Source organism: Telmatherina bonti (genome assembly GCF_933228915.1).
Source record: "Telmatherina bonti genome assembly, chromosome: 17".
Classification (NCBI taxonomy): Eukaryota; Metazoa; Chordata; class Actinopteri; order Atheriniformes; family Telmatherinidae; genus Telmatherina; species Telmatherina bonti.
Genome location: NC_136615.1, coordinates 32,593,364 through 32,618,171, shown reverse-complemented (window position 1 = coordinate 32,618,171; position 24,808 = coordinate 32,593,364). Strand labels below are relative to the sequence as shown.

The window sequence follows — 24,808 nt, the reverse complement described above, 5'->3', positions numbered from 1 at the left end:
AAACATGCAAAGTGACAAATGGAGCAAAGAGGACAGAAAAACACACGAAGAGAAGAAAGAAGAGAACAACAAATATAAGTAAACAAACAAATAAAACAGAAATTCTTCCACAGCAGGTCAGTGAACGTACCACGAGTGCGGACGAGTCGATTATGGCGTTTTTGTTTTTTTTTAATGCTACTTTGTCTGTTTAGATTTTTTTTGTGATTTTAACAAATAATATTAATATGAGGAGAAAAATTTTTTTTGGCAAAATTTTGCATGTTGACATTTTTTTGGGCTCTGTTTTCCCGCCGAAGGGGCTAACTGGCAGCTGATCTCATGTCAGCTTGACAGTTTGGGTTAAAAAACGTTGCAACCAAAATCAGCTTAACATCAGAAAAGCCTGTTTTCACTTGGACTACTTTCTCTTCTGCACCAATGGGCAAATTTTCATCGCCGAGCTGCCATTTTCACTGAGTCGTTCTCTGACTCAAGGTGCCTGCGGCTGACGGGCCGCTCATCGTTGATGTTGAGGTGTTTTTGGTTGACTGCGTCCTGGTTGGCGTCTACGAGGGAGTGACGGGCTGCAGAGGCGGGCAGGGGGAGGAGCTGCCGTCCTGTCGGGACAACACGCTGATGGAAAGGTCTCCTCCTTCTCCTGCAGATGTCGCCCCCTCGTGGCTGATGATGTCTTCGTTGTAGAGTCGTTTGATACCATCGTAGAAGTCGTCCACATCCATCTGCTCCACCTAAACGAGAAAAAGACCTTTGATGTGACTCGAGTTAGAAAAGAACTTTTCTCGGTTTGTTTTCCTGCAGGTGCTCCTGGTGATCGGCTGCTTTGTTTTCTTACAGAGGCCGTCTGAGGTTTTCTCTAAATAATTTTAGTTTTTAGTTTAGCATCTGGTTTCTGTAATGGACACCACGTTTACCTGATGTCATCATTTAAACACAATGGCTGTGTGTGAATGCCCAGCCTTATCCTTCACCCCTCATTCACTTTATAGCACACTACATAGTGCACTCATCTAGTAGACGATTCGGACACGAAGCTGGCTATTTTCTCCTTGTCGCCGATCACATGACAACTGACCGTCACCACACGTCGTTACAAATTCAATCCAAACTCGTGAAAAAATGTTTTTTTCTAATAATGTATTTAATTCTTTCTTTGTTGCATATTTATTTAACAAATAAGAAAATAAAATTAAGTATCTATAGTTTTTTCTTAACCTGTTTTGTTGTTCCTGTCACCTTGAAGCTCCTGCCTGTAATGCATTGTGATCTATTTTGATCTGTCTAGTGACCATCGATGCCCACTACTTTTCAAGATGCATTGTGGGTAATTTTGAGTGTGCTACTTTTTTCTCTCTCGGACATCCCTTGACAATGGCGTGAGCACCATGTAGGTAATGTGTGTTTAGGGAATAGTGTGGACATTCGGACACAGCACGTCACTCGGCTGAAACACGTCAGCAGATCAGAATAAAAGCAAAGTTTAGCATCTGCTTTCTACCAGGTGTGCTGATTTGTTTTTGTTCTGTGCAAGTTGCAGAAGAGGCGCGTTAAGAGTGGAAAGTAAGACGGAGGAAGAATTATTCCCTCCAAACAAACAGGTTCAGTTGTCCCTGCTGGATTTCTCTGGTCATGATGGACGACTCAACGACCTGTAAAGCACGACAGGAATTTGTAGAGAACGGTAAAAATACATCAAATATGTTTCACTAATACGCAGCTGGTTACGCTAAAGGTTAATGTTTAGTAGTTTGGTTAAATGACAATGCGTATCTACAGTAAAGCTGAAATATAGTTATGTAACCAATTACGGCTCTGGCTGGACGTGCAGCAAAAACGTGACAAGTTCACCAGCGTTCCGTAAGAACCATAGACTTTATATAGAAAGATAGACACCCGTAGGTTTCGGAAGAGCTGAATTGAAGCTCGTGGGCGGTTCCTACCATTGCCATGTTGGCAGGGGCATGCATGTCGTCTCACCTGGAAAATACAAACATGGGCAAAGAGGTGGAGCTGAGAGGGGGGCTGTGATCGACATCAGAGTGAACTCCGAGCTGCCTGTAGCTAAGTGCTAACCGAGCTAACGGAGGTAAGCGGGCTAAAGCTAAGTCACGTTGTTAACCGGCTAAAAACCACGGTTGTTCTACGTTCTTCTTACTTGAAACGGAAGCTCGGGTACCTGTCAATCAAAAGGACACGCCCCCTAAATATGCCGAACTTGCAAAAATCTACATTCTTCTTTTTTCTTTTTTTTTTTTTTAATACAGGTAATTTCATCGGCTTGAGGCGGATGCCTTGTGGTGCAACAATAGATAAAACGGTATTTAACTTTGGGAATGCTTTTCCACTAGTGTGGTATTATTTATGTCCCAAACAGCAGCTGTTCTGGTGAAGCCTCAAAACCTCTTTTATACCGTAGTGTCCAGAAAGAATCATACGGTGTCCAGGTTGAGTTCCTGCAATGTTTTCTGTCTGTTGTTTGTGTCAGAAATGCAGAGTTAATACGTAGGATTTATTGTCTACTGAGCAGGCGGGGTTTAGTAGGAGTGAGTCTTCTGGTTACTTTAGTTTGTTATATTTTCCTGTGCTGTGTCTAAAAAAATAGAGACACTTTAGTTTCTTTGTCGTTTTCTTCTTCTGCTCTTCATTCTTTCCTTCCCTCGTCAGACCCGCTTTTAATATTTGGTTATAAAGAGGACTCTTCCATCTACAAAGCTTAACTTCCTTGGTAACCTCATGGCGTCGCTTGGTAAAACCAACGCGTTCAGCACAACATGCCCACCAGACACCCCCCCCTACCTCCCCAGATTGCTACCTTGCGCTTGGTAGAAGCTTTGCAGTGCAGCGTGATCTTCCTCAGCTGGTTCAGATGGTGCAGGTGTTTGGGTGATGAAAGCAGAACGGAGGAGGTGGAGCCCCCCTCTTCTCCACCAGTGGTAGCGGTAGTGAGTGTGTGGTCCCTGGAAGACTCAGAGGTGGAGGTGATGGTCCCTAGAAGAAGAATTTCACACACCTGTTTTAGCTGTCGCAGCGTTGTCCTTCAGATTTCACCACACACACTTGTAAAAACACACATACCCGGTGTTTGGTTGAGTGAGGGGTCCAGGGCCGGGAGCTGCAGGGTGTTGTGGCTCCGCAGGGGTTGGTAGATGTAGACAGTGTTTGGAGGAAGGGAAGCTCTCTGTGTGGACAGACTACGTGCCACCAGCTCTCGACTGCGAATCAGCTCAGAGCTGTCGATCTGTGAGAGGCGAGATAATCAGGATCTGCTCCAACGGATGAGTTTCTACAAGTTTCCCTGCTGCAACACACTGGACTCAGGTTAACGGGTCCTGGCAGACATGCAGTGTTTCCCTGCTGCAGCACACTGGACTCAGGTTAACGGGTCCTGGCAGACATGCAGTGTTTCCCTGCTGCAACACACTGGACTCAGGTTAACGGGTCCTGGCAGACATGCAGTGTTTCCCTGCTGCAACACACTGGACTCAGGTTAACGGGTCCTGGCAGACATGCAGTGTTTCCCTGCTGCAACACACTGGACTCAGGTTAACGGGTCCTGCAGACTTGTGCAGAGACCTTTTCTTTGGAGTCAGGTGTGTTGCAGCAGGTGAACATCTAACGCCAGCAGGACGCTGGGCCTCGTGGACCTGGCTTGGGGATTAATGTGTAAACTGTAATTCAGGAGAATAAATTCTCCAACACAGCGTGAAATTGGTGCAGATTTCTTCCCCCCAGTTACTCCAGTTGACCAAGTTAAATGAATTTTTAAGGAACCATCAAAACAAAGAGTTTCCTCTTCCGTCAGTACGAAAACATTAAATAAGAGTTGTTTGTGTTTATTTATAAGTCCTGAATGTAAATAAACACATAAACACAGCACAGGAGGATAAACAATGCAGACCGAATATAAGCAGCAGCTACATCGGAGCTTCCCAAACGTCGCTGGAGTTTGCGACCGCCACAACGTGACGAGGGAGTGGTTAATGAGTAATTTATCAGAGGTTTCTGGAACTGTCTATCTTCAGAAATGAGGAGTTTTTTCTGTTGGATTCTGTCGGCTGCAGTGAGAAGTAGAGGTGGGCCGACTCAGTTACGCTTTGGAAATGTTAATCATTTTTCATACTAATTAAATGGCAGAAACACAGATATGAAGGTAAAAGTAGTATAAAGCTAAATACAGAGTGAGGAAAAAAAACCTTCAATGAAGAAAAAATGCATGACAATCCTGATAATTTGTTTAATAATTGAATCGAGGACCCGGAGATGATGACACATCAATGACAAGGCACGTCGATGCTCAACATTAGCTTCTCTCGCAGACACAAGATTAACACGACATGTTCACCAACTCCGTTTTTCATGTGTTAGAAAATTAAGATGTTAATCTCACTGATTTATTTCTGGATCAACGGTTTAATTTTCACATCCACTGATAAAAATTGCAGATTTATCTGATAAATGCTGGATTTTCATGTTTTGCGATTACACTGCTCTGCAGCGTCCACTACAGATTCCACCCATTTATTTTACTCACTCGTTTTCTAGTAGATTTGTGTAAATGTACGCATATTTTTATAAATAAGTCATTCAATACACTGAAGAATAAATATATTATAACATTATGTGTGTGTGTTTGTGACTTTCATGTTCTCGCTTTAAAGGTGGAGTATGTAAGATTTTCAATATTTTCAAAATAAATTAACTAATAAAATAACTACAATCATAATTAAATAGTTTTTTTTAAACATGTAGGTTCCAGTCTGTTCATATTTGATGTGTTATTAAATTACAAGTTTAATTAATGACAAAGACCCTTCTTAAATGTTTGCCTACCAGTAAAAAAAGTGCTTTTTGTCATTAATTAAACTTGTAATTTAATAACGTATCAAATATGGAGAGACTGAAACCTACATGTTTAAAAAAACTATTTAATTATGATTGTAGTTATTTTATTTGTTAATTTATTTTGAAGATATTGAAAATCTTACATACTCCACCTTTAAAGCTGCGTTTCTGTCGTTTCATTATAAGGAAAGATTTGGGTTTTTAACCACATGAATCAGCCCGTGTTGCATGACGATGAATCGACCCGCCTCTGGTCCAGTTTGGACCCGGTTTCTTGCCTGCTAAATGCTGGGATACGTTCCAGCTTCCCTGCAACACTGGACTGGAATAAGTGGTGTAGAAAATGAATGAAAGGATGAATAAAGAGGTAACTAGCATCCTGTTTGAGATGGCAGTCCCACTAAGAGACCGGTCTAAACCAGCCAGTGTGAGTTAGTGCTCCTCCTACATATTCCACGTTAAGTCTTGGTGATTTTTATTCCAGAAACTAAACAGGATCCCTGATCTAAAGACAAACAGACCTGCGCCTTCCTCAGCAGGTTGATGGTCAGAGCCAGCCAATCAGGACAGCAGGTCTCCAGCTCCAGGGTGATGATTGCCAGAGCCAGCATGGATCCTCTGATCTGCAGAAACAAAACACAGACAGGAGGACTAAGAGGACCGCATCTGGGAATAAAACAGCTTAAATCGTCTCGTTAGAGGTGTGTGTACCTGCAGGAGTGTGTGGTCTGCAAGGCAGTGGTACAGTCGCTGTGTGAGCTGGGCCAGGTGATGAGAGCGGTTCAGACCCAGCATGGAGTCCAAGAACCCAGACTGACAGGACAGGACCATAGCATGGAACTGGAGAAGAGGCAGGAACACATGAAGCTGCAAACACGGCAACCAGGACCTGAAATCTGCTACTGAACATACACCCAGCACGCGCGTGTGTGTGTGTGTGTGTGTGTGTGTGTGTGTGAGACATATGTACAATGTGAAGGAAGTCCAGAGCCGTAGCAGTGTGCAGATCCCAGTTCAGTTTGTCCAAGATGATCCGCTCCATCCTCAGGACCTCCGACGGGGAGCAGCCACAGCTGCTGGAGGCAACTAGCTCCGTCAGAGAGGGCACACACTGCAACACACACACCGCGTCACGTTAACGCCACACAGTCTGGTGATGATCCAGTAACGTCGTGCAGCGGCTCAGCCTCACCTCGTCCTCCTCACAGGTCTTAGCGGCCAGGAAAAAGCAGGCGACGGCGATGCAGCGCAGGTACTTCGGACGGGCCTGAAAACAAACAATCAGCTGATCGATTTCTGCGTTCGGTTCTTCAGAGTGTGTCGAGTCGAACCGACAGTTTTACTAAACTCCTCAATTCACACACACACACACACACACACACACACACACACACACACACACACACACACACACACACACACACACACACACTGAGGTTTTAGTGCAACCATTCACCAAACAGCAGGGGAGTCTGCAGGAGCTTCAGCTAACAAGACTGTAGTCCATCAGGCTGAGAACAGGAGATATGTCGCATCTTCTCCGTCTACCTTTGTTTATTTTCATCGTTACAGCGATTAAATCCACTAACACAACAAACTAACAACATGCAGAGAACTAGACACATGCGTCACCTAATCTGCGGTCAACAAAAGGTTAACTGCCGAGCTCCCCCCACCTCTACATCCTCCAAGACAAGCGATTCGCTCAGGTGAGAGCTGATCTGTAACCTCAGCACACACACATCAGCGTATTCCCAAACAACAATAACTTACATCATGGCTCCTACAGAGACTCCAAACTGACCTCCAGTATTCCCAGTGAGTCTCTGCTCCTGCATAGTTTAGCGGTTCCCACGAACATTAATGGTTTCTTTTAATGACTGAACCAGAAACTTCTAATGGAAAAACATTCAACTCTCATCCGGATCTTCTTCTTCGTTTGTTCCAGGACCCAGAGAGACACCAGAAACACCTACATATGAGCAAATTCCCTTTCAGTTTAATAACAAAACTGTTTCATTATTAAAACCTGGGAATCAGAGTTTCTGGAAGTTACTGGTAACTATGGGTACGTATTGGCAAGAATCTGGTGATGCGATACGCATCACGATACGGCCAGACAATACGATGTATTGTATCGTGTCTGCTTTTTCTTTACTGGTAATAAACACTGAACGCTGCTGCGTGCCTGACACAAACTTACTGAAGAACGGAGGATCTACAGTTATGATCATATTTATTCACAACTTTCATTAAAGAAGGAAAAAAACAGCTGCCTGTAAAATAAGCTGAAATTGATTAAAGTAATAATAAATAAACATTTTATGAAAATCATGACATTATTTTGTAATTCTGGTTCCATAGAAATATATTTTTTTTAAAAAACAAACAAATAAGATCATTTATTACATATTACATGAGTCATGAACTAATATTTAGTTGAACAATCCTTTAATGTTTCCGCTCCAGTCAGGTGTTTTCTGTTCCTCTCAGTCAGACTTCTGCACCTGTTGACAGGTATTTTGTCCCACTGTTCAACAGAAAAGTCTCTCATTTGTCCAGGACACATTTGTTTTTTTTCTTTCATCAACTCAATTAAATGAAAAAAACTGTGTCTTATATTACTAAATGATATTTTTGCAAATTTTTAGTTACTGTTCCTTTTTTAAGTCTCCAGTTATTTGAGTGACTGTTGTAAATTCAGCCTTTTCTTTAATGAAAGGGGATGAATACATATGAGCACAACTGGAATTTCACTGCAGAGTAAATGAAAACACGGATCTTTATGTACAAGATGAATAAAAGAATGAAAATCTGCCTCATCAGTAAAAATCGCTTTTTTGATGAAATCGAATCATTGCTTTTAAATATTGACTTATTGTCAAAGGAGACGCTCTGCCTTTAAGCGGCTCAGGTCAGGAACGAGTAGCGAGTAAAATGTTCTGCTGTGTGTAGAAAAAAATATTTGTTCTACTCTACCAGGTTTTAGTGACACTCGATAAAAGGGGTGAGAAACTGGGATCCTGGAGGGCTGGCTGCCATCCGGCAGGTTTTCATCGTCTCCACCGTCTGAATCAAATCAAAAGTATCAAACGGCGTCGTGACAAACAGATCCATTACTTTCAGTCAGGCGGTGTTGGACCAGAGGAGGAACAAAAACCTGCAGGATGCGCCCTCGAGGACCGGACTCGGCCCCCCTGCTCTGCTTTAAAACCTGCGCTAATGGTGCTAATGGAGAGCAGGGAAACAGCCTGCTGGGTTTTCATTTAGAAACCAGAACATGTCAGATTGCCCTGAACATCTGACGGCAGAAGTTCAGACTTATGCTGTAAAATGTTCCAGGAGAGCAGCCGGCAGCTCATTTTGCTGCCTGTCTGATGGAACCAACAGAACCAATCCTCAAGCGGAGGGCTGAAAATATCCCACATGTTCAGCGCTGACCCCTACATACTGTTCAGGTCAAGGCCAACCCGTCTTGACACTTGACAGCAGTAAAATTGTCCTTTTAACCTGAAACTTGACGACTTTTCCTAAAGTTACCCAAACTGCACAAAAATAGAAATAATGAACACTTTTATACTTTTATTTTTGAATAAATTTCAACACGCTGAGGTGGTTTGGAGTGAAATGAGACTTTTATAAAGGTGGATTTCTGGTCTTCCAGTGTGGGAGAAAAACTGAACTGTATGTTTGTATTTACTGGGAGGGCAGAGTTCAGGAGGACACGAGCCATCCCCATTACAAAATGAGAAGTCAAACGATCAAAATGTCAGTTTTTATGATGAATTTTAGTGAAATTTACAATCAATTCATGAAATATAAACTCTCTTTTTAAAAACGCATTTGATTTTATTCTGTTTGTTTTGTACGTGAAGGCTGTTCGCCGAGCAGGTGTGGGCATTCTCATCAGCCCCCAGCTTGGTGCCTGCACGTTGGGGTTTACCCCGGTGGATGAAAGGGTAGTTTCCCTCCGGGTGGGGGGACGCGTCCTGACTGTTGTCTGTGCTTATGCACCGAACAGCAGTTCAGAGTACCCACCCTGTCTGGAGTCCTTGGAGGGAGTGCTGGAGGGTGCTCCTTCTGGGGACTCCATTGTTCTGCTGGGGGACTTCAATGCTCACGTGGGCAATGACAGTGAGACCTGGAGGGGAGTGATTGGGAGGCATGGTCCCCCCCTCTGAACCCAAATGGTGTTTTGTTATTGGACTTCTGTGCTTGTCATGGATTGTCTATAACGAACACCATGTTCCAGCATAAGAGTGTCCATATGTACACCTGGCATCAGGATTCCCTGGGCCGCAGTTCGATGATCGACTTTGTAGTCGTATCGTCGGATCTGCGGCCACATGCCTTGGACACTCGGGTGAAGAGGGGGGCGGAGCTGTCAACTGATCACCACCTGGTGGTGAGTTGGCTCAGATGGTGGGGGAGGAGGCCGGTCAGATCTGGCAGGCCCAAACGTGTTGTGAGGGTCTGCTGGGAACGTCTGGCTGAGTCCCCCGTCAGAGCGAGCTTCAACTCCCACCTTCAGCAGAGCTTCAACCATGTCCCGAGTGAGGCGGGGGACATTGAGTCCGAATGGGCTGTGTTCCGTGCCTCTATTGCTGAGGCGGCCGGCCGGAGCTGTGGCTGTAAGGTAGTTGGTGCCTGTCGTGGCGGTAATCCCAGGACTTGTTGGTGGACACCAGCAGTGAGGGATGCCGTCAAGCTGAAGAAGGCGTCCTATCGGGCCTTCTTGGCCTGTGGGACTCTGGAGGCAGCTGATGGGTTACTGATACTGGCGGGCTAAGCGGCATGCGGCTTCGGCTGTTGCCGAGGCAAAAACTCGGGCATGGGAGGAGTTCGGCGAGGCCATGGAGAAAGACTTCCGGACGGCTTCGAGGAGATTCTGGTCCACCATCCAGCGGCTCAGGAGGGGGAAGCAGTGCTCCATCAATACTGTGTACAGTGGAGGTGGGGAGCTGCTGACCTCAACTCGGGACGTAGTTGGTCGGTGGAGGGAATACTTCGAAGACCTCCTCAATCCTACCAACACGTCTTCCCATGAGGGAGCAGAGCTTGTGGACTCAGGGGTGGACTCTCCTATCTCTGGGGCTGAAGTCGCTGAGGTGGTCAAAAAGCTCCTTGGCGGCAAGGCCCCGGGGGTGGATGAGATCCGCCCGGAGTTCCTTAAGGCTCTGGATGCTGTGGGGCTGTCCTGGCTGACACACCTCTGCAGCATCGCGTGGACATCGGGGGCAGTACCGCTGGATTGGCAGACTGGGGTGGTGGTCCCCCTTTTTAAGAAGTGGGACCGGAGGGTGTGTTCCAATTACAGGGGAATCACACTCCTCAGCCTCCCTGGTAAGGTCTATTCAGGGGTCCTGGAGAGGAGGGTCCGCCGGATAGTCGAATCCCGGATTGAGGAGGAGCAGTGTGGTTTTCGTCCTGGTCGCGGAACAGTGGACCAGCTCTATACCCTCTCTGGGGTCCTGGGGGGGGCATGGGAGTTTGCCCAACCAGTCTACATGTGCTTTGTGGACCTGGAGAAGGCATTCGACCGTGTCCCCCGGGGGCTCCTGTGGGGGGTACTCCGGGAGTATGGGGTACCGGACCCCCTTGTACGAGCTGTCCGGTCCCTGTACGACAGGTGTCAGAGCTTGGTCCGCATTGCCGGTAGTAAGTCGGATACGTTTCCGGTGAGGGTTGGACTCCGCCAAGGCTGCCCTTTATCACCGATTCTGTTCATAACTTATATGGACAGAATTTCTAGGCGCAGCCGAGGTGTTGAGCGGATCCGACTTGGTGGCCTCAGGATTGGGTCCCTGCTTTTTGCGGATGACGTGGTCCTGTTGGCTTCATCTGGTCGTGATCTCCAGCTCTCGCTTGAGCGATTCGCGGCCGAGTGTGAAGCGGCTGGGATGAGAATCAGCACCTCAAAATCTGAGACCATGGTCCTCAGCCGGAATAGGGTGGATTGCCCTCTCTGGGTCGGGGGTCAGGTCCTGCCTCAAGTGGAGGAGTTTAAATATCTCGGGGTCTTGTTCACGAGTGAGGGAAGGATGGAGCGCGAGATCGACAGACGGATCGGTGCGGCGTCTGCAGTAATGCGGACTCTGCGCCGGTCTGTCGTGGTGAAGAAGGAGCTGAGCCAGAAGGTGAAGCTCTCGATTTACCAGTCGATCTACGTTCCTACCCTCACCTATGGTCATGAGCTGTGGGTCGTGACCGAAAGAAGGAGATCTCGTATACAGGCGGCTGAAATGAGTTTCCTCCGCAGGGTGGCCGGGCTCTCCCTTAGAGATAGGGTGAGGAGCTTGGTCATCCGGGAGGAGATCAGAGTAGAGCCGCTGCTCCTTCGCATCGAGAGGACCCAGTTGAGGTGGCTCGGGCATCTGGTCAGGATGCCTCCTGGACGCCTCCCTGGTGAGGTGTTCCAGGCACCTGAACATCAGGAGGTTGCATGTGATGTGTCAACGTCTGAAAACCGATTGTGATGAAGACGACTGATGGAGAGGAGCAGGAAGATGTGAACAACAAACAAATCTCTGACCCCCCCACTAAACACCACTACAGCCCTGAAAAGCAAACAAATAAAGATGATTCTGCGAAACGGCAGCTGTTTTCATAGATACGTGTTGTATAACATCTCCCTGCTCTCTGAAACATTTATTATGTATTAATTATGCATTTATTAATGTGATAAAAGCCAGGAGGACATCTGTGGCTTAACGTTTGTTCAGAGGGAACTCCTGAACCAGCTCAAACCATAAAGGTACAAAATATGAACATATGTAGGAGTTAAACTGCGTTTCTTATCAGCTGGACGAAGAAATGGGAACATGGTGTCCTGGGACGTTTTCCTGTCTGCGTGGTGGGAGCTGAACACGAGAACCTCCCATTAACCCAAACACTTCCAGTCAGATGAGGTCTGCAGGAGTTTCTCAGACCAGTTCCCTCCACTCAATGACACTGGTCCCATCATGTTAGCATAGCCGCAGCTAGCATGCTCAGCTTTATGCAATAAGGCTACAATTATTATTATACAACTGGATTATTAAAGAATATCATAAAAATATGTATTAATTAAAATTATATTTAAAATTTCACAGTTACTTTTTATATTTATATTCATTAAAGGCTAAATAAAGTCAAACATCTAAGCTAAAGCTAAAGGGTAACAGGCATGTACCTTGATGGGAGCGAGGAAGCGGTCAAGAATGCTAACGGCTAGCACCAGGGTTTCTGGGTAGAGTCGCAGTCTGCTGTGGAGCTCCGTCAACCATCGCACGGCCTCGTCCCGCTGGGCCGGGGAGATGTCTGTATCCTGTAAACAAACAACACAAACAACCCCGCTGACCTCATGTTCGACTGAAATGTTTGTTCTTATCAAAGACACTCCGAGCTAATCAATAGTTTCCTTCTATCACATGCAAGGCGAGAGATTCTGAATCACTGTATGGATTTATGGCTACCGTGTGTCGTGTCGTTTCACATCAGTTTAACTTCTGAGTAATCAGCTGTGATACGTAAATCCAAGCAGCAAACTCATCAATGCAACTTTAATGGAAGAATAATTATCTACATTGTTGTCAAGAGGAATTCAGCGATTTAAGTCTTCAGAAACGTCTCTGCTTGTGCATCCTGTAAAACCAGATGCCTCACCGTCGAGCTGCTGTAAGCTCAACTATTTACCAGCTGCAGCCAGAAACTATCCAGAAGCAGCGTCTGGTTGTGAAAGCGGTCAGAACATCAACCTTGGGTTTCTCTCAGACTGCTTCCAGACATTTAGCGAGGACCTGCAGGAAGCTCGTGTTTCTACTGAAAAGACGGCGGATCTTCCTGAATCTGGAGGATTTTTTCCCACCAGCTCATCCGAGTGTCTCAACTGGTGTCATCCCATCTGCCTTTAAGACGGCAGTCTTCAGACTGGTGTCTTCCCATCTGCCTTTAAGACGACGGTCTTCAGACTGGTGTCTTCCCATCTGCCTTTAAGACGGCGGTCTTCAGACTGGTGTCTTCCCAGTTGCCTTTAAGATGGCAGTCTTCAGACTGGTGTCTTCCCAGTTGCCTTTAAGATGGCGGTGGTGAGTCCCCTTCTGAAGAAGAGTACTTTAGATCCCAACATTATGGATAACTACAGACCTGTATCCAACATATCAAGTTTTAGTTAAAGTTATTTTTACCCAATTAAATGATTTTTTTTTTAATATCAATTCAGAGATTTCAGTTTGGTTTTACGACAAACCATCGTACAGAAACGGACTTTTTAAAAATTACTTATAGTTTATTGGTAGCGGAAATGCTCTGAACTACACAAGAGTATTAACCAGTACTTTAATGGGATTTAATGAGACTGTAGGTGTAAGTTGAATAACTGGTTTAACATGACTGATTTGTCGGCATTTTGTGACAAGTATAAAATAAGATTTCTAAAAGTTCTTCAGACCATTTTTCTCTGCATAAAGGACGGAAATGTTTAGTTTAATTTATTAAATGTGCAGAAACCTGCCTGCATTGGAGGAAAACAGCAACTCAAACCCATTACATTAAACAAAAAGTGATATTCTCATCAGCAAATGTGTGATGCTTCGTGTCAAGAAGTGTCTGAGGAATGTTTCCGTGTTCAATCTATGACCCCAAAAACTAAAGCAGTTCTGAAGGAAAAGGGGGTTCGACCGGGTACTAGCCCAGTGGAGCTGATAAACTGAACAGGAAGTGATAATAAAACCAGTACAACACACTCCTTTTGCTTTTTGTTTTGACACTGAAACAAGTCATCAGTGAGCAGAACATCCAACACTGGACAAGAAACGCCTCCAACTTGACTCCATGTGGTAGTCGAGCCTCAACTTGTCCAAACGACCGGCCCCCTTCCAAGCAGTCTGTACCGGCAGATCAAAACAGACGTAAATATGTCCCAAGCTTTGCAGAGAAACATTGTTGTCCAACAGCTGCTGTCTTCAACTATTCTCCAGGAATGTGAGGCATTTATAGTCATGGCTTCTGGGTTCACTGCAACTCAAACATACCCAGCATTGTTTCTGATCATGTGTCATCAGACCTGATCAAACGTCACATCGTCCTGCCGGAGTCAGCTTTCAGGGCCTCCTCCGGCTTAGCAGGCAACAATCAGCAGACCTGCAGCTCGCTGAAACACCTGGGGACTCCTCGTATGGCGTTGCAGGGAAAACAGAAAAGTACCGAGTTTGAAGCAAAGTTAGCAAACTGCTGTGTCTCTGTGCATCATGTCTCTGGGATGCCTGATATGCTTGTACACATTGTACATGACATGTCCTAGTATGTTCTAGTTGCACCACATGTAAACACAGGCCTCTAAAACATCTCAATAATCTGGTGTATGCTATGTAATGTTGCTATGACTACCACTGTCTTGCTCTGTTTGGTGCGGCACTCAACCGACAACCGGCTCCAGTTTTCTGATCCCAGACGCTTCGAGTCGAATCGCCACTCCAGAAACGACGCAAGGCAGAAGATAAGAAGCACTTCCACGGCAGTAGAACGACCCCGTCACCTCCGCCGACGGCGGGAGAACGACCCCGCCACCTCGCAGACGGCAGGAGAACGACCCCGCCAACTCGCAGACGGCAGGCGAACGACCCCGCCAACTCGCAGATGGCAGGAGAACGACCCCGCCACCTCGCAGACGGCAGGAGAACGACCCCGCCACCTCGCAGACGGCAGGAGAACGACCCCGTCACCTCGAGCACGGCAGGAGAATGACCCCGCCACCTCGCCGACGGCAGGAGAACGACCCTGCCACCTCGAGCACGGCAGGAAAACGACCCCGCCACCTCGCCAACGGCAGGAGAACGACCCCGCCACCTCGCAGATGGCAGGGGAACGACGTATGAGCAAACACGCCTCAATGCTTTGAGGTTTGTTCTGAGAGGTGGAAAGGTGACGCACACCTGCAGCGTGGCTTCAGACGGGCTTCTACCTCCATGTACACACGAGCTCCTTTTCTCCTGCTCGCCGTTCCTTCAGCAGGAAGAATCTCATTTCAAGGCAGGGGAACGACCCCGCCACCTCGAGCACGGCAGGAGAATGACCCCGCCACCTCGACGACGGCAGGAGAACGACCCTGCCACCTCGCAGATGGCAGGGGAACGACCCCGCCTAAGCCGACGGCAGGAGAACGACCCCGCCACCTCGCCGACGGCAGGAGAACGACTCCGCCACCTCGCAGATGGCAGGGGAACGACCCCGCCACCTCGAGCACGGCAGGAGAATGACCCCGCCACCTCGCCGACGGCAGGAGAACGACCCTGCCACCTCGAGCACGGCAGGAAAACGACCCCGCCACCTCGCCAACGGCAGGAGAACGACCCCGCCACCTCGCAGATGGCAGGGGAACGACCCCGCCTAAGCCGACGGCAGGAGAACGACCCCGCCACCTCGCCGACGGCAGGAGAACGACCCTGCCACCTCGAGCACGGCAGGAAAACGACCCCGCCACCTCGCCGACGGCAGAATGACCCCGCCACCTCGCCGACGGCAGGAGAACGACCCTGCCACCTCGAGCACGGCAGGAAAACGACCCCGCCACCTCGCCGACGGCAGGAGAACGACCCCGCCACCTCGCAGATGGCAGGGGAACGACCCCGCCACCTCGAGCACGGCAGGAGAATGACCCCGCCACCTCGCCGACGGCAGGAGAACGACCCTGCCACCTCGCAGATGGCAGGGGAACGACCCCGCCTAAGCCGACGGCAGGAGAACGACCCCGCCACCTCGCCGACGGCAGGAGAACGACTCCGCCACCTCGCAGATGGCAGGGGAACGACCCCGCCACCTCGAGCACGGCAGGAGAATGACCCCGCCACCTCGCCGACGGCAGGAGAACGACCCTGCCACCTCGAGCACGGCAGGAAAACGACCCCGCCACCTCGCCGACGGCAGGAGAACGACCCCGCCACCTCGCAGATGGCAGGGGAACGACCCCGCCACCTCAAGCACGGCAGGAGAACAACCCCGCCACCTCGCCGACAGCTCACAAATAAAATCAACAACGATCAGTTTTAGCCCAATGATTTGTAAACAACACTTTACCACTTCACAGAGCAGCTGAACTTCTCCAGAACAAACAAACAAAATAAACAAAAGTTTCAGAACAAACGGAGGTGGAACGTTTCACACAAAGCTGTTTCTCAGGTACACAAGGTGTGTCCGTGCACAGTGGGTGTGATGGGACGATGACGCTGTGACATCACACGTCTGGGTGAGACCAGCTGATGATTGTCATGACTACATGTGACTAATCGTTCCATCCTTTCAAAACGTTTCTTAGGAACACTTGAAGAATAGTAGAAGTGAAACAACGGAAACCCGATCAGCTGTTGGGAATCTAACCCGTGACTTCTTTCATAATGTTTTTATTTGTTTAGCAGCAGAAAGAAAAGCTTGAAATGAGATTCTTCCTGCTGAAGGAACGGCGAGCAGGAGAAAAGGAGCTCGTGTGTACATGGAGGTAGAAGCCCGTCTGAAGCCACGCTGCAGGTGTGCGTCACCTTTCCACCTCTCAGAACAAACCTCAAAGTTTGCTCATACGTCTACATTCAGACTGTAAATGAGCTACAGATGACAGCGCCATCAGGTCCGTGATGACGCCATGAGGGCAGCTTTCACCGCTGCAGAGCTCTAGTTGTTCACATCTCTGGCAAGGTGCGTTTTATTGCAAGATGACGAGAGATTTAAAGAGAAACACAGAGAAAGAGAGGCAGCAGATTTCTGTCCTCCGTTTCCGCCTTGGAGGCAGCGCAGTGGAAAACAGGGATTCCCAATCCTGGTCCTCGAGGACCGCTGTCCTGCAGGTTTTCAAAGTGTCCCTGCTGCAACACACCTGATTCAAATCAGAGTGTATTTAGCAGAAATGTGCAGAGCTTGTCGTGAGTCTAAGTCATGTAGAGATGAGACCTTCTCGCCAGGTTGGGAAGCAGCTGTCGATGAATAAAAGCATCCTCCTCCGCGTTAAAGTGCAGGTTTTACATTGCATTGATTCAGTTCCTTGTGACGGGTTTTCAGCTACAACATGGAGGAGCTGAGAAGAACCACTTTAGCTTTGATTTTCATTTTAGTTTCTAAGCAGCAGCTCAACAATTTCATCTTCATCAGATGAGGAGGAGGGAGACGGAACCGGCGTGGGATATGCAGGAGGAGGAGGGAACGAGCATGTGCAGAACCACATGGATTATTTTATAGCAGTACGAGGAATTTATTCTGGTTTAAATATCAGAATAAACCGGCTACTTTGGACTGAAGTTTGCTTCTGAATGGTCGTTTCTAACCCTTAATGAGGATTTTGTTTTCATTCTGAATTAAAGTGGAATTAAAACTCTGTTTACTGGTTCCAGTGTTTTGTATATTTTACTGCTCCTGTAATAAATAAATCTTCCTCCAAGTGTTTTTGCTGCTTCGTCTGCGGAAACATCACGATTTATTTCATCCTGTATGTTCAGATGTCTGTCTTTTCCTTTCAGAGCTGAATGTTTCTATTGATCAGACATAAATCCACACAGAAGAAGTGAAAGAATTTTAGATTTCAGAATCAAAATATCATAAAAATAGATATTTAGTTAACATTTCAGTTTCCGGTTGCAGCTGACGGCTCACAGGTCTTCATCCACATGCTGGTAAAACACCACAAAGCTGTTAACGGCAGGTGTGTGAGTTTATACCAGTAAACGCCGACAGAGCAGATAGTAACTAGTAAACATAGTTAACTAGTGAGAAAGCTGAACATGTAGACAGAAACAGTAGCGGTGGCTCGTTTCCACCTGCTGAGCCCTGCCCTGTTTCAGCTGAAACTACCTGGTTTCCATTGTTTCCATTACAAATGAGCGTGGGCGTGGTCGCCATAGCAACTATGCGGCTCACAGTATGGGGAAGTTGTTTGTTTGCGTCTCACGACGTGGAGGTGATGCTCCACCTGCCGCTCAGTCTGAAGCCTGTAATCTGCTGCCGATACGAGCCGACGTCGTCCGCAGGAGTCGCTCGCTCGCACGACTCATCCCGTCACGCCAAATTCCACACCGACAGATGGAAACACCTACAAACCGGCAGGAGAGGAGCTGACTGGGCTGGAAAAGGAGCACCCTGATGCATCATCTGCAGAGCTTGCAAGCGGAACAGGTGACGGTCTCCTCCGTCCGTCCTGACAGCGTAAGTCAACAAAACCAACCCGGTCATGGCGGCAGGATCCACTGATACGCAGGAAGTCCTGCCAGTGGGACGTTCACTTCTGCAGCATCACCGATGTGTGAAGCAGCTCTTCGTTCCTTCATTTCTGCACCGCCTAGTCCAGTTCTGGTCAGGACCAGCTCCAACCACTGACCGTGCTGCGGGCGGCGCTGACCACCGGGCCGCGATCCGGTGATCCGGAACAACGGCTGCATACTCAACAGGATAAAAAGTTTAGTCTCCCAGTAAAACCAGTAGAAACTCCTCCATCATTCGTCTCCAGTAGACTGGATTAACGGTCTTCTAACAGGACTTCCCAGTAAAACCAGCAGACTGGATTACTGGAACGGTCTTCTAACAGGACTTCCCAGTAAAAGACCAGACCAGACCAGATTCCAGACCAGAGTCCAGACCAGAGTCCAGACCAGGACTAAGAGGGGGGGGGGGGGGGGGAGACGACACGTGGAAACACTTACACAACGACCGCGGACCAGAGACGTTTTCACATCATTCGTCTGTTACCGCACTGCCATGATGTCACACGTCCGCAGCGACCAACGTGTCACATGCTGCTGCGTCACGCCAGCAGGACGCTTCTCTGATCATAGCTACACGTCCCAACAGGGAAAGGACTAAAAAGGAAGAAGAAAGCTACACACAGCTCGTGAGTCACGTCTCTTCACGTGACGCTTGCTTGTTGTGTGTAGAAATTCCCCGACAGACAAACGTTCTGCCATCGCCTCCTGCGTTTAATAAAACCAAACAGTACAGCCGACCACTGGACCACAATCCTTCCCAAATGTGGGAAGTGAAGCAGCTTGACGCTTTCAGAAGTGAAAATGGGCAAAAAGGAGAAATGAAGCAGGTTATTTTTAAGGTTTGGACTTTTGGGGGCAGGTGCTTCTTAACCCGACAGGATCTGAACCCATTTTCCTGCCTTTGGTCTTTATCGTAAAAATGTTTCCCATCATCATGCTTGTACCTTTTTCCCATCTCAACTTGGCCTACATGATCTGATAACAGCTTCTTTAAGCCAACTGAACACTAACGTGAACTATTTGACACACAAACGTGTGATTTGGCTGCTTGTTTTCTCCCACAAAATGACAAAGAAAGACGTGAATGAAAGTTGGGAGAGTTTGAAGTGTGAGAACAGCTGTGTCACCCGTAGGTTTCTGAAGAGCTGAATTGAAGCTCGGTGGGCGGTTCCTACCATCACCATCTTGGCAGGATCATGCGTATCGTCTCGCCCGGAAAATACAAATATGGGCAAAGAGGTGGAGCTGAGAGGGGGGCTGTGAGCATCATGGTGGATGATTGACATCGAGTGAACTCTGACCTAACTGTAGTTAAGAGCCAACGGAGGTAAGGGTGCTAGAGCTAAGTCACGTTGTTAACCAGCTAAAAACCGCGGTTGTTCTACGTTCTTCTGACTTGAAGCGGGAGATCGGGTACCTGTCAATCAAAAGGACACGCCCCTAAGTATGCAGATGAGAGGATGAGGAAGGTGGCGGCGCAGAGGGACGACTGTTTAATAACTACGTGAGGATGATACAGGTGAGGCGGCTGCTGGTTGGTGATGAGCTGATGATGATGACGAGTTGAGATTCTTCATCCTTTTCCTGCAGCTGTAACAACGACCCAGTTTGTACTGGTTTGTGCAGCTCTGTTAGTTCAGCTGGAACTTACGACCCAGTTTGTACTGGTTTGTGCAGCTCTGTTAGTTCAGCTGGAACTTACGACCCAGTTTGTACTGGTTTGTGCAGCTCTGTTGGACCAGCTGGAACTTATGACCCAGTTTGTACTGGTTTGTGCAGCTCTGTTGGACCAGCTGGAACTTACGACCCAGTTTGTACTGGTTTGTGCAGTTCTGTTGGACCAGCTGGAACTTACGACCCAGTTTGTACTGGTTTGTGCAGTTCTGTTAGTTCAGCTGGAACTTACGACCCAGTTTGTACTGGTTTGTGCAGCTCTGTTGGACCAGCTGGAACTTACGACCCAGTTTGTACTGGTTTGTGCAGTTCTGTTAGTTCAGCTGGAACTTACGACCCAGTTTGTACTGGTTTGTGCAGTTCTGTTGGACCAGCTGGATCTTACGACCCAGTTTGTACTGGTTTGTGCAGCTCTGTTAGTTCAGCTGGCACTTACGACCCAGTTTGTACTGGTTTGTGCAGCTCTGTTAGTTCAGCTGGAACTTACGACCCAGTTTGTACTGGTTTGTGCAGTTCTGTTGGACCAGCTGGAACTTACGACCCAGTTTGTACTGGTTTGTGCAGCTCTGTTAGTTCAGCTGGAACTTACGACCCAGTTTGTACTGGTTTGTGCAGCTCTGTTAGTTCAGCTGGAACTTACGACCCAGTTTGTACTGGTTTGTGCAGCTCTGTTGGACCAGCTGGAACTTATGACCCAGTTTGTACTGGTTTGTGCAGCTCTGTTGGACCAGCTGGAACTTACGACCCAGTTTGTACTGGTTTGTGCAGTTCTGTTGGACCAGCTGGAACTTACGACCCAGTTTGTACTGGTTTGTGCAGTTCTGTTAGTTCAGCTGGAACTTACGACCCAGTTTGTACTGGTTTGTGCAGCTCTGTTGGACCAGCTGGAACTTACGACCCAGTTTGTACTGGTTTGTGCAGTTCTGTTCGACCAGCTGGAACTTACGACCCAGTTTGTACTGGTTTGTGCAGCTCTGTTAGTTCAGCTGGATCTTATGACCCAGTTTGTACTGGTTTGTGCAGTTCTGTTGGACCAGCTGGAACTTATGACCCAGTTTGTACTGGTTTGTGCAGCTCTGTTAGTTCAGCTGGAACTTACGACCCAGTTTGTACTGGTTTGTGCAGTTCTGTTAGTTCAGCTGGAACTTACGACCCAGTTTGTACTGGTTTGTGCAGTTCTGTTAGTTCAGCTGGAACTTACGACCCAGTTTGTACTGGTTTGTGCAGCTCTGTTGGACCAGCTGGAACTTACGACCCAGTTTGTACTGGTTTGTGCAGTTCTGTTAGTTCAGCTGGAACTTACGACCCAGTTTGTACTGGTTTGTGCAGCTCTGTTGGACCAGCTGGAACTTACGACCCAGTTTGTACTGGTTTGTGCAGCTCTGTTGGACCAGCTGGAACTTACGACCCAGTTTGTACTGGTTTGTGCAGCTCTGTTAGTTCAGCTGGAACTTATGACCCAGTTTGTACTGGTTTGTGCAGCTCTGTTGGACCAGCTGGAACTTACGACCCAGTTTGTACTGGTTTGTGCAGTTCTGTTAGTTCAGCTGGAACTTACGACCCAGTTTGTACTGGTTTGTGCAGTTCTGTTAGTTCAGCTGGAACTTACGACCCAGTTTGTACTGGTTTGTGCAGCTCTGTTAGTTCAGCTGGAACTTATGACCCAGTTTGTACTGGTTTGTGCAGTTCTGTTAGTTCAGCTGGAACTTACGACCCAGTTTGTACTGGTTTGTGCAGCTCTGTTGGACCAGCTGGAACTTACGACCCAGTTTGTACTGGTTTGTGCAGCTCTGTTGGACCAGCTGGAACTTATGACCCAGTTTGTACTGGTTTGTGCAGTTCTGTTAGTTCAGCTGGAACTTACGACCCAGTTTGTACTGGTTTGTGCAGCTCTGTTAGTTCAGCTGGAACTTACGACCCAGTTTGTACTGGTTTGTGCAGCTCTGTTAGTTCAGCTGGAACTTACGACCCAGTTTGTACTGGTTTGTGCAGCTCTGTTAGTTCAGCTGGAACTTACGACCCAGTTTGTACTGGTTTGTGCAGTTCTGTTAGTTCAGCTGGAACTTACGACCCAGTTTGTACTGGTTTGTGCAGCTCTGTTAGTTCAGCTGGAACTTACGACCCAGTTTGTACTGGTTTGTGCAGCTCTGTTAGTTCAGCTGGAACTTACGACCCAGTTTGTACTGGTTTGTGCAGTTCTGTTAGTTCAGCTGGAACTTACGACCCAGTTTGTACTGGTTTGTGCAGTTCTGTTAGTTCAGCTGGAACTTACGACCCAGTTTGTACTGGTTTGTGCAGTTCTGTTAGTTCAGCTGGAACTTACGACCCAGTTTGTACTGGTTTGTGCAGCTCTGTTAGTTCAGCTGGAACTTACGACCCAGTTTGTACTGGTTTGTGCAGTTCTGTTGGACCAGCTGGAACTTACGACCCAGTTTGTACTGGTTTGTGCAGTTCTGTTAGTTCAGCTGGAACTTACGACCCAGTTTGTACTGGTTTGTGCAGCTCTGTTGGACCAGCTGGAACTTACGACCCAGTTTGTACTGGTTTTTGCAGTTCTGTTGGACCAGCTGGAACTTAAAGCTTTTCCAGCCCCGGACATAAACATGGGTCCACTACGGGATTTCCTGCCGTTACAGATAACATGTGATGTGTTAAACTGACACATCTGTCCTTGTCCAACAGCTGCACGACTGTACCGATGCAGAACATTTTATTATTCAGGTTAAATACTGACGATAGAGCCGTTTAACTTATCAGTGTTTATCTGGTCAGACATGACGTGACTGCAGTCGGTTATGGCTGGTTAAAACTGCTGCCTGAGCTTCCATACGACACGTCTGACTTAACTGCACCAAACGTTTGCTTTGTCCTGCTGGACCGAACATGTAAACATGTAAATACCGACATTAACACGAGTCCTGGCTTGACTGTAGACAGAGGACACAATCGCTGGACTGGGGGTTTGTATCTTTATGTGAATGTTGGACTACATTAATGTGATTGCTTAGCTGTGTGTGCATGTTTAGTTCGCAAGGTTCGCAGGTGACCTGAGTGAGTGTATGACTCCCAGTCGGACTTCATGTACCAGTCCAGCCCTGATTAAAGCTTCTCCACTACTTTGACTTCTTCTAGAAGAACATGTCTGCGTCTAGATGCCATCTGGTGCGGTAAATATCAGTAATAATCTGTGTTTTTTAACATAATTCATATGCTGGCATCTAGATCCCGACATATGCATGGATTAAAATATGTGAATTAATATGAAGGAAATACATTTTGTGTGTGCACATTGGGAGAGAGATACTTCAGCTCTTGTCATCTGAGGTAAATCCTCACCAGTGAGGGGGGCTTCTTTGGCACATAGACCTTCCAGATCTTAGCTTCCCTAGAGACGGCCTTTTCTAGAAGAAAAGACAGCCTCTGGCGTCCCCGGGGATCGGTGAACTTCATTCTGTCCTCCCCGGGTCAAGCCTTCCTCCCCACTGGATACAGCTACCTGCAGGGAAACAGGGGTCTAAGCATGTCACGTGCTCCAGCACACCTTCCCCATGAAACATAGATGAGCTTTATCAATATAGCTGGTATTACAAATAAGATGCATTAAAGTTATTCATCATTTTTCCAACAATGTTTTCATCCCCACAAATGGAAATCACGGACCATTCACCATGGATTAAGATAATAATAATAAATATTTTAGTTTTATTGATTTAGTTTTCACTTAGTCTTCGTATTTAAGTTGACTGACTCGGTGTAATAACAATGTTAGAAAGTCTGACATAGTTGCTGTTTAGTATGGAAGCCAATTCCCGCCACTTGGAATAAAAAAAAAAAAAATCTTACAAACAATCTCATAAGTATTAGATTTAAAGTCATTATTAAGAGATTTAAAGTCACAACTATAAAATTTAAAGTAATAATTACAAGATAAAAAAAAAAAAACATCATTACGAGATAAAAAAGACATTATTATGAGATTTAAAAAAAAAGTCTTAATTATGAGATTTAAAGTCATTATTATGAAATTTAAACTCATAATTATGAGATAAAAAGTCAATTATTAGATATTAAGTCATAATTATTAAATAAAAAGTAATAATTATGATATATTAAGTCATAATTATGAGATAAAGTCATTATTATGATATAAAGTCATAATTATGAGATATAGTCATAATTATGAAATAAGTCATAATTATGAGATATTAAGATAAAAAGGTCATAATTATGATTATTAATAATTATAATTATTCCAAGCAGATTTAAACCATATTCAGATCTACACCATGCAGATATTCTCATAATATGCTCAATGTCATGACTTTAAATCTCATAATTATGGGATTGTTTGTAAGATTTTTTTTTTTATTTCAAGTGGCGAGAATGGGCTTCCATAGTTTGGCATAACTTTAATGTACATCCCTGTACAATAAAAACAATCTTCTCTTTTTAAATTACACTGTGATGACAAGTAAACATCTCCTCTTGACAGAAACTACCTTGAAGCTCCAACGGGAAGTCCCAAATTTTTCTCATACTTTCGCTGCTGATCGCAGGTTATTACTGAAAATGACCTTGACTAGTTTCTGGAACAATGTTGATCTGACAGCCAGCAGCACAGTTAGCGTCGTTAGCCTTATCAATACGCTAGTCCTTTATATAAACACATATATACAGATTAAAAATCCCTAATAATCAGCTGGTTTTAGTTAAAGGAGTGGGATTATGCAGTAGTTATTCGGGCAGCGCTAACTGCGCAGCAGAGACATTTAAACGGGCAACCAGGTCCCAGTAAGTAGACGGAGCCCAGAGCCTTACCTCCCCTGCGTAGCGGAGAACACCACAGTTGGGTTTCATCCGGTCCACTCGATTCAAAGATAAAGAAAAGGGGTGGAACCCGTACTCCGATTTAATCGTCCATTGTGGCTTCCATGGTGCTATTTCTTAGGGAAAAGGGGCTGTAATTTTAAAACATATATAAAAAGAAAAGAACGGAATATAGACAAATGCGTCTACTTCCGAGGAGGGGACTGGGGGAAGAGGGCAGGACAGACTCCGCCCGCCTCCAGCAGAAC

General features: G+C 46.6%; 1 protein-coding gene across 1 annotated transcript; it reads right to left on the bottom strand.

Annotated features, from left to right (window-relative positions):
* Positions 1-2: 2 nt before the first annotated feature.
* Positions 3-24,773, bottom strand: ccni (cyclin I). Its single transcript, XM_079256862.1, has 10 exons — positions 24,552-24,773; positions 23,070-23,229; positions 12,014-12,148; positions 6,035-6,109; positions 5,813-5,953; positions 5,554-5,682; positions 5,364-5,465; positions 3,076-3,238; positions 2,813-2,988; positions 3-731 (listed from the first exon to the last, which is right to left on the bottom strand). The coding sequence occupies exons 2-10, from the start codon at positions 23,181-23,183 to the stop codon at positions 549-551; spliced, it is 1,218 nt and encodes a 405-aa protein (XP_079112988.1). The 5' UTR covers positions 23,184-23,229; positions 24,552-24,773; the 3' UTR covers positions 3-548.
* Positions 24,774-24,808: the final 35 nt, after the last annotated feature.

What these genes read in the sequence shown, in the direction of transcription:
- ccni (XM_079256862.1), bottom strand. Translation starts at nt 23,183, where the DNA reads ATGAAGTTCACCGATCCCCGGGGACGCCAGAGGCTGTCTTTTCTTCTA. An exon ending in GCTTCCTCGCTCCCATCAAG is followed by an intron (nt 6,110 to 12,013) that starts GTACATGCCTGT and finishes GTTTGTTTTCAG; the next exon opens with GCCCGTCCGAAGTACCTGCG. An exon ending in CAGACCACACACTCCTGCAG is followed by an intron (nt 5,466 to 5,553) that starts GTACACACACCT and finishes TTGTTTCTGCAG; the next exon opens with ATCAGAGGATCCATGCTGGC.